Source organism: Centroberyx gerrardi, chromosome 5, assembly GCF_048128805.1.
Source record: "Centroberyx gerrardi isolate f3 chromosome 5, fCenGer3.hap1.cur.20231027, whole genome shotgun sequence".
Lineage (NCBI taxonomy): Eukaryota > Metazoa > Chordata > Actinopteri > Beryciformes > Berycidae > Centroberyx > Centroberyx gerrardi.
This window is the reverse complement of record NC_136001.1, coordinates 15,332,720-15,346,872: the sequence shown is the minus strand read 5'-3', so window position 1 is coordinate 15,346,872 and position 14,153 is coordinate 15,332,720. Positions and strand designations below refer to the sequence as shown.

General features: G+C 42.4%; 1 protein-coding gene across 2 annotated transcripts in view; it reads left to right on the top strand.

The window, feature by feature from the left end:
* The window catches only part of col2a1b (collagen, type II, alpha 1b), a 50,851-nt gene that overhangs the window by 10,000 nt on the left and 26,698 nt on the right, over positions 1-14,153 (top strand). For both annotated transcript variants that reach the window (XM_071922688.2, XM_071922685.2), the window contains 13 exons: positions 139-216; positions 2,662-2,706; positions 3,581-3,634; positions 5,930-5,983; positions 7,383-7,436; positions 8,158-8,211; positions 8,327-8,380; positions 8,651-8,695; positions 8,988-9,041; positions 9,431-9,475; positions 10,066-10,119; positions 13,131-13,229; positions 13,637-13,681. In XM_071922688.2, coding sequence (XP_071778789.1) covers positions 139-216; positions 2,662-2,706; positions 3,581-3,634; positions 5,930-5,983; positions 7,383-7,436; positions 8,158-8,211; positions 8,327-8,380; positions 8,651-8,695; positions 8,988-9,041; positions 9,431-9,475; positions 10,066-10,119; positions 13,131-13,229; positions 13,637-13,681 — 735 coding nt within the window. The remainder of the gene's footprint in view (positions 1-138; positions 217-2,661; positions 2,707-3,580; positions 3,635-5,929; positions 5,984-7,382; positions 7,437-8,157; positions 8,212-8,326; positions 8,381-8,650; positions 8,696-8,987; positions 9,042-9,430; positions 9,476-10,065; positions 10,120-13,130; positions 13,230-13,636; positions 13,682-14,153) is intronic.

Here is a 14,153-nt window from a genome sequence, read left to right as displayed (position 1 = left end):
CCTCAAATGCTGCCAAACCATAATGACACCAACATGCCACAAACTGACACAAAAGATACCTGGTCACCATTCATGTGTGTGTGGATAATAATCTTAACAATCTCTTAATAATCTGTATTTTCCTCTTGCCTTCCACAGAACTTTGCTGCTCAGATGGCTGGCGGATTCGACGAGAAGGCTGGCGGCGCACAGATGGGTGTGATGCAGGGACCAATGGTGAGAGAGCGATGATGAGACCTACTGCCACTGCCATGTTCTTTTCACAGTACGCTGCTGAACCCCTCAATCTGCTGGGACGTTACAGTTTTTGGGGGGGTCAGCAGGGTGGCCTACTGGTTAGAGAGACTGTCCTTCATCTGGATGACCCGGGGTAAATCCCTGTGTCAGCAAGAATCCGCCCTGCTGGAGTGTCCTTGAGCCACACACCGAATCCCTACCAGCTGCAGTGGCGCTGTTTTGTATCTGACTCTGCACTCCGACCTTCCTGGAGGGGGGAAAAGAAAATGAGAATTTCCTTACGTGGATCAGTAAAGTTTCACATTATTATTACATATAACAACGACAGCTACAGGATGGACATCTGCTAAGGGAACATGATTGTTTTTCACCAGGAGCGGAGATACCCTTCTAGGATTTAAAATCAGTTTGACGGCAAATGACCTAAATGACGCGAGGAAACAACACACACCACCGATTCGAGACTAGTCTCCATGATATATAGCATCCTGTCTCATCAGCAATGTTTTTTTTCCCAATATTTGTTTATGGTCTTCGGAGAAAGCTCATGGCCTCCTGTAAAAGTGGGCTCTGTCCCCTAGTGTTGGAGAAAAGAAACTTCGGCCTTCTGGGTCCTGATGGAAAAATAAACACCTCCCATGGAGTATAGAGGGCTGGTTTTAAAAATTGAGGAAACAGCCATTGATCGTTATTAATTTTCAAGCCCATGAAAAACCACTGCTGCCGCCAGCTAGCTGGCATGACAGATTGCCTGCGCTGGAGTGAGGAGCACACTGGGAGCTATTTTGGTTTGGAAAGCCACAGCGCAGCTTGGCCCCGGCTCAGCTCAGCTGAAGTCTGAGACGCCAGGAGGGGGCTGGAGTCGATCAGATCCCCACAGCGAGCTGCAGCCTCTGCGGCTTCACTCCTCTGTCTGTCCATTCGCGTGTCTGCCTGAGTCTGAGTGCTCACCACAATACTGGGTCCTTTTGAAGCCAGCCCACATTTAGCTTGGCATTTGCCAGCCTGATGGGGGAGAGAGAAGTGAAAGGACAGACTGGACTGACGTCTAAATCACAAGTCAAAGTCATAACCACCCCACCCCCCACCCCCTCCACACACACACACACACACACACACACACACACACACACCTCACCCCAACCCATATCCCTGCACCTACATACCAGACACTAAAACAACGCTCTCACTGAGATGTAAGCACACACACACACGCATAAACACACACACGCATAACCCCACATACGCACATCCCCTAAACACACATACAAACAGTCCTGAAGATATAGAGCCCCATTGACGAGTCCCTACCCATTGCGGTGTAGGCCTCCCACACCCACTGAAAGGTGACTTTCATTCCCTTCTGAGAACCACTGTGCAGTGCCGCGTTTTGACGTTTTCTTTGGCTGCCACCCCACATTTCTCAAGCATAATCATGATGCAGAAAGGGGAGGTTTATAAAAAGAAGTCCATTGAAAGGAATACTTTTTTTTTTTATCCATGAAGAGAGTTGTCACAAGTAAGCCTAATCAAAGCATTTTTTTCATGGAGGAACTGGGAATCTTGTGAAAACCTACAGTCCATCATTCCTTGTACAGTTAATGGTTTTCTTTGTGTGTGTGTGTGAGAGAGAGAGAGAGAGAGAAAGAGGGAGAGAGGGAGAGAGAAAGAGAGAGAGAAAGCGAGAGAGGGATTTGGCTCATCACCTCCATAGAATGTGATTTTCTCTTGCTGAGCAATGAGGCATGGAGGTGAAGTAAAAATTACTTTGACATTATGATTCCAGCCAGAAGCTCTCACATGGCAGATTAAGGTTCAGTCAGAGAGGATTTAGGTGAAGAAATCACACCCTCTGTTTTGATCCCTGAAATATAACTTTTATGGGATTAAGAATTTATCTATGGAAACCAAACAGTTCGGTATTACATTGTTTTTCATCCCATGTGAAGGTGTGAGAAGAAGTCATGTAGAGTTCAAGCACTCCTCTCAGGAGTACAGCACTACTGCTGATGACCTTTGAACTATAGAAATGCACAGCGGGTGGGAAAGAGAGAGAGACTGAGAGAAAGGGGGGATAGGGGTGGGAGGGAGATTTGACAGTGATAAGACCAGAGAGAGAGAAAGTCTGAATGCCACTGTGGAATTCCAAGCGATTTATGGATCTGACAGGCAGAGCCGTTGAGTTTTCAGTAGCTTTGGGGCAAAGCAGGCAAAATGTTTTTATAGCTCCTGAAAAAGTTGGAAGAAAGCTAGGTTTTATTTTTCCTCAAACCCACATACAGAACTGCGAAATGTGAAACATACCTGTGCTTAAGCGTGTTTTCTATGTGTGTTTGTGGAGGTTACGGTGTGTGTATTGGTGGAGGATGTGATTACCTGTCGTTATCCTGATGTTGTGTCTCGTGTCTCTTTTCTTTCCCCCAGGGCCCTATGGGTCCTAGAGGACCACCTGGCCCCTCCGGAGCACCTGTAAGTACCTCCTGCACTCTCCAAACAACACACAGGCCAGACACACCTGTACACTAGATCCTCTGTCCAATGACAGGCAGTATATTCTAGGCTGCCTCGTATAATTGTAACTTGTTGCATATTGTTGTGTACTTTTGTGCTATTGTCTACTTCCCCTGAGCGTTTTTGATAACTATGATGACCCCAAAATGACCTGTGACTAAAGGCCACTTTGCACACTCCAACAAAGGAGGACATACCATAAACTGACAGATAAATATTTACACACACTCCTGTTTTACTGTGCTGTGAGTATCTGTTGCTTTCCGGAGGAAGGTGGCACACTGAGAATATTTTCATCTCCCAGCTGCAGGCTGCAGGGCTTTTTCCTATGCCACAACCCAGACATGCAACACCTGACAATTTACCTGGGGGCTGCCCCCCCCCCCCCCCCCCCCCTTTTCTTCTCTTCTCTTGCCCTCAACCAAGCTCTACCTGCAGCCCTTGCAGCCCTCCCAGCCTCCAGAGTAAAGCTATTAAGTTGTAGGCAATGGCAGCTGACTTGTCTCAACTTGATGGTTTAATCACACTGAACCCACATTTGGGGAGACATAATCTCTCCATGTACACCTTCGTCTGGTTTTAGATAGCATTCAAACGGGGTAGATTGTATTCTGACTGTCACTGTATCTTTATATCCATCTTCATCTTGTGGAAATGGGATACAAAGAGATACTACACTATATAACCGCTCTGTAGTACAGCCAATTCATAATCATTGGTTATAAGTCCAAAGTCACCCATACATTTTTAATTTGCCTCCTCTGATTTTCACCAACCAATGTATAAAACACCTGATAGTCTCTTCTATCTCTCTCTTCTTTCTACATCCCAGGGCCCACAAGGTTTCCAAGGCAACCCAGGAGAGGCTGGAGAGCCCGGACAATCTGTAAGTATCCCACAGGGTGCAATTCCTTCCCTGCGGCCCTCCCTAGATGGTTTATTATAGGTTCTTGCTCCTTAGCCCTTCTCAGACCTCCCTAGGTGTCTCGCCTCCCCTGCAGCCTCCCATAAGCCTCTCTGTTCTTTCCTCCCTGCCCTCTCTTGTCTCTTTGCCTTTTCTCAGGCTGTCATTGTACATGGGAATTAGCTCTGAATGAAAGTGCCTAGTATAAAAAAAATGGTAGAAAATACATTGTAGTTTAGTTTAGTTTAGTTTAGTTTAAAAGACAAGAAAAGAAAAGAAACAAGAAGACAAGAAACAAGAGACAGAAACAGCAACAAAATCAAGATGACAAGCAAAGACACAACTGGATTGGATGCTGTCTTTCCAACCTTCCACTATTCTTATCACCTCTCCTTGTAGAATATGCTGCTGTCCCTTCCCCTCCATAGCTATCCCCAGTTCTCCAAAGCCTGTAACACCTCCTAACCTTGATCCCTACCTCCTATATCCTTCGCTATCCCCTCTGAGACAGCTCCTCCCCCTCCTACAACCCTCTTGAGTCAGGCCTTTACCCTTCTCTGGCTTTTCCCAGCCTTCCTTGCCTCTCTTCTTACTGACAGCGCCACTAGATCTGTCGAACCTTTCCTGTTCCTTCATATTCCTCCTCAGACAAATCTCCACCGCTCCCCAACTACAGCTGGCTTTCTATCCTCAACCAACCCTTCTCAGACAGACCCTTCCCCCCCAACCCCCAACATTACCCCTTTCCCCACTTCCTTTTCTTCTTACCCTTCCCTTGCCCTCTCTGTTTAGGCTTCTCCCTCTCCTCGCTGCCCCAGCTCTTACCCCTCTCTATCCTCACTTACCCCTCCTGAAGCTTCCAGCAAACTGTCCCCCCCCCCCCCCTCAGCAGGTAGACGGAGCAGGGTCTCCCCACCGCTGTGCTAATCTGCTCCTGTGGAGCTCAGATGTGCAGGCAGACAGCCTCTTTTAACCTTCAGCCGCAGACAAAATGTTGCAGTACATCATTATCGGTGATTAAAATCAAGCTGTCTAGCAGATCGTGGCTTGGCAGTGGTAGAGGGGTCATTATATTGGCTAAGTATTTATGAAATCCAGTGATCAGCTTAGTCTTTCAAGTCATAATAAACGGTCAAACGTGCAATGATGTTTTCCCGCAGAGTAGAGGGACTAGGATCAACGACAAGGTCTCCTTAATGAGCTCATTATGATAACGATAATCATAATGATGATAACAGGAAAACCTATCAGTATTCCTATTATAAGATCCTTCATATCATTGCTGGTCAGTGTTTCATTCTATGATAGCACTTAAGCAAAGTGAAATAGGCTTTTGCCTCCGGCTCAACCTGCTGAGCTCAGACAGACTGAGAGAGAGAGTGAGAGAGAGAGAGAGGGAGAGAGAGAGAGAGAGAGAGAGAGAGAGAGAGAGACAGAGAGAATGAGAGGACATTCAGACAGAAAGGAAATGGTGAAAGGACAAAAGGACGTAGACAAACACACACTCAGTGAGAAAGCTGAGAGAGAACGAGAGGCAGACAGGAACAGAGAGAGAGAAGGAAACAGCTGGACAGCATACTAAGTAATCTGGATAAGGATATTGAAGTATCTGTTCCCTTTTCCTCCCTAATCTAACCTGTAAATCTTACTGATTCTCAACTCTTCTCATAGAAAAATTGTCTTATGAAGATGGCCGTAATATTGTCAGAATTGTGTGAGAATTCATTACTTTTACACTTTTTAGATGAAGAAGAGAAGCCTACATTGGAAAGTGAAGTTCATGTGTTTCTTAAAGAGTTCATTGACATTTGTGCTGTGATTAGGTGCAAATAAATGTTAGTTTCTGACTAATTCATGTCAGTTTTCAAGCTAGTTTCTCTCAGTCAGCTGATAAACTATCCACACAAATCAGCAAGATAGGATTGCTTTGATTAATGTGAGCCACAATAGGTGGCTCAATGCTTTTGATTAGTGTAGTAGGAAATGCATTATTAATGGCAGCTTTTGTCAGCGAGTGTAACACACACACTCGTGCAATCCAATTGATAATGAGAATCGTCTGTAGTCCTGCTTTTTTTTATATCTCATTTGGCATCTCTTTGAAGAATGTTTTGTGCCAGGGGTGCTTGTAAAGAAAAGGAGAAAAAACATTGTCACCACATGCTATGAATTACTCCAGACTCCAGGCTTAACCTGTGTAACGTTGCCCCCTATTGGTTATGAAAGGTAATAGTGTCTCACCTTGGCTTTTTTTTTTCTCTCTCTCTTCCCTAATAGGGCCCCATGGGTCCCCGTGGCCCCCCTGGACCTTCTGGCAAACCTGGAGATGATGTAAGTATCTCTGTCACAGACACAACTGTCAAAACACAACCAACAACCAGAAACCATGACAATCCCTCTGCCACAAAAGTATCTGTCTCTGTTGTGTCCAGTCCACTCCCACCTACTTCCCACTCATATGTGATTGCTCTAGAAGGATACAATTGCCACTGGGTGAAGCTCAGTCACTGTCATCTTACAGCAGACTCACAGAAAACGGCCTATAAATTCTCCCTAAAACAATCAAAAAAAGTAATAAAGCATTTTCCTCATGGCCCTCCATGACTACACCCACATCCATACTGTGTCCTGTTCATAATTATCATGATGAATTGTACTGCTTCTCAATTGTCCACTCCACTCCCTTGTACATTACATACAATCTGTCACATCAAAGGATGCAAATACTGAATGTGTGCTTGCATTTATAAGATCAATGTTGTAAAGTGTGAATACAAAGTCCCTCCATTAACAATCCATTTGATCTATCTCACTGTTAGCTGGCCAATCATTGCTTTCACAAACTCCATTCGCACACCAATTACACTCACTCTAGTTTGCTGCTCTACCATAATGTGTCTTCCGGCTATTGTTATTATGAACATCCAATTGGTCTTCCATAGCCAGACCTACTGTATTTACTCACTTCAATTTTACTTTGTGTTATGCCTTTGTGTTGTTTGCTATGCCAGCATAGAAAAAAAAACAATATGATTTGAACATCCTTGTGAAACTATTTAACAGTAGTGTTTTAATCAGAAATTGATTTTGAGTTGTCTAAACATATATGTGGGTCTTTGCCATCTTCATTAAATGTTAAACTGTTCACTACACAATAGAAACTTTCTCTATAGTAGATTGCACTTTGTGTTGTACAAATCAGACGGAAACTGCCTGCCAAAATCTCTTGTCTTTATTGTTCTTGTGATCAAATTCCTAAAGCCTGGTATAAATGCAACATGGTGTGTTATGGGATGAATCTCAACAACAGGGCATCTCTAACTTTTCTTCTTGTAGCTTACATTACTTTTTCTTTTTCTGGCCTCCTGTTCTGTTCAATTAAGCAATGTCAGCATTTTCATCCAACTTGTTCAAACAAATTGACTACTTTATTACTCATTTAATTGAAGCAATGATTTAATTGAAAACTTAAAAATTTCATGCCCACTTTTCACCACTTGATGGCAGCAGACTTGATATGTCAGATTGTGTCCACTAGGGGCGCTCAATCTCAAAACAACTAAAATTGAATATACAGTGGATAGATGGGGAAAAATACGTGATTCTTTTCTTTTCTTAGTATTGCTAATCAGTTTGTGGATTTTATAAAGAACAATCACATGAAATGAATGAATTCAAAACAATTTCAATGCAATTTTCACATCACTGCTCCTGTCTGTTTCTGTTTTAGGGTGAGGCTGGCAAACCTGGCAAGGGTGGTGAGCGTGGACCTGCTGGACCTCAGGTAAGATTTCTCATGCTTTTGATTTATTCTGATTACTGATATCAGCCATGTTTCTGATGATATATATACATGAATATTGAGTAGTTTGTTAAAGGTGAACAACGCTTGATTTAAAGATTTTCTTTTTGTTTGTTTTTTCTAAAGGCCAAAGACTAGCCTAGTAATAATTTGTGAAAATGGATAGGTTTTGGTGAAAATTAGAGACCAGAGAACTCAGATTCTAATTTGTGATTGACAGTAGTGAATGTTCACTATACAGACTGAGCTGTCCATTCTGTATTTGAGGAAAACCATATGTCAAGCTGAGATTCAGTGTTATTATATTATAAATATGTTATCAATTTAAGGTGGAATCATTTAGCCAAGAGTCGATTATATTAAGTCAATAAAAGCTTTTTTTCTCTGAGAGTGTCACATGGCCAAACCTCTTAGCAGCGGCCTGGCACTCCGAAGAATCAGCTTTTGGATTTAACCTTTCAAAGTGTATTTCAATAGATAATTCCACGCTAATGAAAACAGTTTGGTTTGAATCTTGTTCCTTAATTTGTCTACGAAGAACCTTTGTCTGTCTGGGGAAAATCTGCCCTGATGTCATTTGTCCCACTGGCTCCCACCCAGTGGAGGAAAAGAGATCTGGATAGTGATACTGTTCCACGCTCTTATCTTCATCTCCTCTGTCTCCACTTTGTGCTCCTCTGTCTCCTCTCCTGTCCCATAAAAGGGAGCTCGTGGATTCCCAGGAACTCCCGGTCTGCCCGGCATCAAGGGACACAGAGTGAGTGTGTTCACTGTCAACAGACGTTTCACCAATTTCAAACAAACTAGATCGTTGTTTTAGTCCCTATTCTTGGTTTCCTAATGGTGTGTTTTGTCCCTCCTCTGTCTTTTAGGGCTATCCAGGTCTTGATGGTACAAAGGGAGAGCTTGGAGCTGCTGGCTCTAAGGTAGGATTTTCTCTGTCTGCGCCCACTTTTTTTCTTTCTCTTTAACTCACCACGCTCCTATTGTTTTCTGTATGATTTTCTATGTTGATGGTGACCTAGCTAGATAAGATACAGCAGAACAAAATGCTACAACAATTTCAGTAACAGTCAGTATGGGAGTATTTTTCTGTAATCAGACCGGATTTCATGGTTTGAGTAATCCACCAAACATGGATTGTCTGTTATCATATAAATTTGACTTGCAATGATTGGAGTCTTTTCTCTCTTTAGGGTGAGTCTGGTGCTCCTGGAGAGAACGGCGCTCCCGGACCAATGGTGCGTATTTCTGGACATTAACAACATCTATCAAAGAACATTAATTCACAATGACATCCTATTAGCTACAGTCAACAAATACAATTCTAGATTACACAAATTTAATCTAAGATGTACAATATTACAGAGACTATTTGCTCAGGAGTAGGAGACATTAGTCTTTTCTTCTCACTCTCAAATGGGCTTGCCATGCTAAAATGTCATAACACATCAGGTATAAGATTTCAGTCATGCTATGGATTACACAGATTGTAATATGTCCATTCTCCCTCTCCCCCTCTCCTTTACACAGGGACCTCGTGGTTTGCCTGGTGAGAGAGGCCGTCCTGGACCCTCCGGAGCCGCTGTGAGTGCCATCTTTCTGTCTATAAACTCTACTTGGACACAGAAACTAACATCTGATCCACAGCAGATGTATTAGGTGCAACGCTTTGCTCACTCAGAGTAAAACTCAGAGGCGGAGAGCATAACTCAGAGTATAATTCAGTGCTGAGTATTACCTTCACTACACCAAACATCAGCACTTGTTGTAGTCATAATTTGCAGTAGATATTATATCTTCATGTGTCAGCCATAATCTATTACTCCCCCTGTACCTGTCCGCTGATTTGAGTAAATCATCTTTGTATGAATAGTTTGTGTAAAACTGCAAAATCCCCGCTTTATTTACATTCTACTATAAGAACCAGGTGTTTTTCTGACGTGTGCTGATACTGCTTTGTTTTTGATATCCAGGGAGCACGTGGAAATGATGGCTTGCCCGGTCCCGCTGGTCCTCCTGTAAGTATCATTTTGGGTCTTTTTTTAATTTCACTTTCCCTGTTTATCTCCTTTAGGTTTAGTTAGAAATAGGAACACTCCTTCAAACCTTGTGAATATAGAAGACATTGTTTATTTACCCTCCTCCTCTTCACTACTCTTCTTTATTCCTCTATGCCCATCATTCATTCTCTCCATCTTTCCTCAATTCTTCTGAGATCACCCCCTCCCTTTTCCCACAACACCCCCCCCATGCTAACCCCCACATGCCCCTCTCTCTCCTTTTTCCACCTTCCACTCACTCCTCCCCACCCTTCCCTAGTGCATCCATATCTCCTTTCCCACCCCTCTCTTTCCCCTTATCTCTCCCTGCCTTCCCCTCTTTTCTCTCCCCGCACACACCCGTCTTTCTCTCTCTCTCACCTGTATGGTAGTAGCCTATGTTTTATCCCCATTTTCACCAACAAGTTCTTATTTTGAGCAGTTGCCTGGGGGCCGTAGGTCTGTGTGTGGAGGGAGGGTTGCAGAGTTACACCTGGGAGCTGCCGAGTGTAACCTCTAGTGTCAGTGATCGGTAGTTGAGCTGACAGCCTGTCCTCTCCTCTCTGCAGGGCCCCGTCGGTCCTGCTGGAGCTCCAGGCTTCCCCGGCTCTCCTGGTTCTAAGGTAAGTCACAGCTCTCTTACTGGTCCCTCCCCCCCCCCCTTCCTCTTTCCCTTCACCATTGTTGTCTTTAGTTTGTGAGTGAGAGAGTAAGTAAGAGAGTGTCTGTCTGTCTGTCTGTCTGTCTGTCTCTGTGTGTGTATCTGTCTCTCTTTCTCTAAAAAAAATAAACCATCGCCACTGAACTTTCTGCCACTTATTTTGGGCACTTTGCACACAAACCAACTTGCATGAAGTGTTTAAAAGGTGCCAAAATGTGCACTTCGCACGGTCCATGTAGTTGGGACAGTGTCTTAGTGAATCAAATCAGAACGTTTAGGGCTCAGAAAATGGTGGCAGCTCAGGGAGGATTTTGTGGGGACAAGTTGAAATGTGTTAGTGAAATAGGAGAAGGCTGCGCTGCATTGAAAAGTGCTCTACGCCTCCATCTGTGTGGAAAATTAGAGAGGAGGGGGTTTTAAAGCGTTACTCTCTCCCTCTCTCTCTCTCTCACTCTCTCTCTCTCTCGCTGTCTTCTCTTCTTCTTCTCTCTCTCTGCTTATTTGGGACTGATTTATTCCTCCTGCTCGGCAGACAGGCTCAGCTCGGTGCTTGAGGGCCCTGTGCTGGTGGTTTGCTTTCTTCTTCTATCCCCTCGATAGTCAGGGAAATCGTTTAGGAATTAAAAATGCAAGTCTCTGTTTACAAAATCCAAGAATGCCTTGAAGTAATCACTGCAAACTAAGCTCAAGATGTGGAAGTGTGTGTGTGTGTGTGTGTGTGTGTGTGTGTGTGTGTGTGGGTGGGTGCATGCACGCGTGTGTGTGTGTGTGTGTGTGTGTGTGTGCGTGTGTGCATTGTACAAACTTACATCCATAAACACTTTATGCATGTATATGTTTATGTGTGTATGCAGGAGTGTGTGTGTGCCTGTGAGTGTGTGTTTGTGTGTGTTTGTAGACTTAATAATATTCCAGGAAGTGTCCCATGGTGAGGGACCTTAGAAATCTCATAATATGAGTTATTGAGCAGTACCTGCAGGATCCCATGTGCTGTCTATTTGGATCAGGCCTGCCTGTTAACTCCCTTTGTGCTCATGAAATCCAGCCTTGTTTACAGTTTTTTACTCTCTGTGCAAGGCTTAGCACAGTTAAAAGGACCCAAGACAAACACAGTAAAATGTAGAAACACAAAAACGCCACAGTTGTTTTAACCTCAGCTGAATAAACCTAGCACTTCTGAATGTGTCTTGCACCCAACACAATGCAAATATTGTCAGATGAGAACACTGCCATGTTTTTACCTAGAACAGAGTAAACTTTGTACTTTTATTATCCAGCAACAGCCATGCTGCCACCGCCTCTAAAATGCAGAGAATTTTTTCCATAACCTTAAAATAACTGGCAGATGTTCCCCCTTTTGTCCCCATATGCACCCTTTTTAACCCAGTTTCAGAGCCAGTAGTGTATTGGCCTTGACAATGGGCTGTGGGAGAAGAAAGATTTCAGCCACCACAGCGCCGTGTTTGCAAACACATACAAACTCTATTATGTCATGCTATTGAGTCATGATGTATAAAATGCTACAGCAATGGCAAAGGAATTCCATTCACCAACATGCTGAAAAAGCTGCAAACTCGCAGTGTGGTGAAATCTCTGGCTGATGTCCATTAGGGGGCGGGGGCTCAAAATATTTACTTGAGTGTCTGTGAATGCTGGCCCGAGTCTGTTTTACTGGACCAGAAGGTCTGCAAAACATTAGATGCTTGGCTATGACTAGTACACTTTTGAGACAAACCCACATTAATTTGGTTTATTGAAAGGACAGCTAATTGTTTGTTTTTTTCTTTTAAATGGTGCTGTTCTGTAAACATTCAACTCTAATTTCATTGGTTTACCACTAAAACGTGTAAACTTTGCTAATTAAATGTGGAAACTTTGGTTTCCGAGCAATGGTTTGTTTGTTTCTTTTCTCAAACAAATTAAGACAAATGCTAATTAATAATTTCATTAGTTAATTTTACTGTTACAAATGATTCATCATTAATTAAAAATATATTACAGCTTTTTCTATATTTTTTTGCGGACTATAGTAGTAATATTGATATCTCACTGCGTAGCTTATTACATGCCAGTCATTTTGCGAAATACTACTAATGTGTTGTTAGTTACATTTATTATTCTAAGATAGCTCTTGAATTTTGTAATTGTCACCAACTTAAGTGAGCTTCTTTAAAATTGTACTTAAATATTGTAAAAAGGCTTGTAGCCAAAATCAAATCAAATGTCTAGGTCAATTTAAATATTTTCTACTTATTGATACTTGGTCTCACCAAGAGCTTTATTTTTTTATGCAGAATGAAACTCATTTTCACGCTTTATGCCATTTACACTCTTTAGCTCCAAGCCCTCATTTGGAGCCTCTTCCCCTCTTCTATGCCATCAGTTTCTTTATCTATTGATCCTTATTTTTCTTCTGTTTTTGTGTATTCCTAGTCATTATATATCATGTTGCGTATGCTAAATGATTCTCAAATGGTGCATCTTTGTAGAACCTTGTCTTCAACTTACTTACTGATATTATATTCTGTTGCACACTATGCATTTAATCAATCCAGGCCCAGGCAGAGTAGCTGAATACATTTTGAATGTATGGACATTTTGAATGTATGGAGCCTTCCAAATCATAAATTCAAGCTTTAAATAGCTCTAACTACTAGATTTTTAGAGCAGCACTTATTTTCTGTGCTTTTACTTCTACTTGAGCAATTTAATTTAATTTAATTATTTAAATACTTAATTATATTGTAATTGAGTATTTATTTGTCTAATATCGTCCCTCATCATAGCAGTCACAAATGCAGTCAAAGAATGAACAGGCTACATAAAAAATTGGAAAATTTGCACCAGCTACCAGCGAATTTGTCCATTCTACAGACAACTTGAGCAGATAGACGATAATTATTTGTAGATTGACTTTTCAAATAAATACTCATGTAATTTCAACCCTCCTGTTTCCTCTGTGCTGCTGACCAGGGAGAAGCTGGCCCCACCGGCGCTCGTGGACCTGAGGGCGCTCAGGGACCCCGTGGAGAGTCTGGTACTCCAGGATCATCCGGACCCTCTGGCGCATCTGTGAGTGAAGCAATAAAGATATATTAAAAAGAAAAAGCTATAGGCTTTAGTGTCAATAGGAAATACTCTTTGTCATCTAAAAGCCATGATACGAAAGCAATATGCAGTGCAGATGGGCTATGCCACCAACTATATATTATCCTGAATAATTTATTTCTTATATCCTGTTGTGTTTTCTACATTTTTTTTTTTTATGTATTTCTGAGTGACTGAACTCAGGTATTATGAGCACTGTTTCTAATGCACTGAGAGAGTTGAGAGTTGTAGAAAAGAAGTTTCAAGATGAAAACAATATATTTTCTTATCATATGTACAGCTAGATCAATCAATCCCAGAAAAGTAACTGAATCAGGCTCAATTGTGACTATTGCAGTGTGTTCACTTGCTTTGTCTCTTCTTCTCTGCAGGGAAACCCTGGTACTGATGGTATCCCCGGAGCTAAAGGATCAGCTGTAAGTAGAAAACTGCACTTCATCTGTATTTCATATTGCCACTCTGTTACGCTCTAATTCTGCCACTTTGCTACAGTGGAAATGACAGGTGATGTTTCCACCGACACTGCTTCTCTGACATCATCTACATAGCCTAACACATTTGCATTTAAAATACAGAAAGCCTGGCCGATTGTTTTGTAAATGAAATTGTAACACTTGTCAGAGCACCAGTCTATAGGCTTGTCTAACGATAACTGAGCTGGTCCGTAAAGTAAACTAACTGAATAGCCAGAATCAGATCCACTCTGGTGGTATGTGTCCACTGAACAGAATAACACTCTCACTGAGCTTTTTATTGCATCTCAAAAGCATCTTTAATGCACCAGTCAGTCAAACATTACAGTTAGAACCACTGTTGTCATTGACATCACCTGACTGTGTATCTGTCCTGCATTAATAGTGCAGGATTTATATAGGTGGACCAACAATG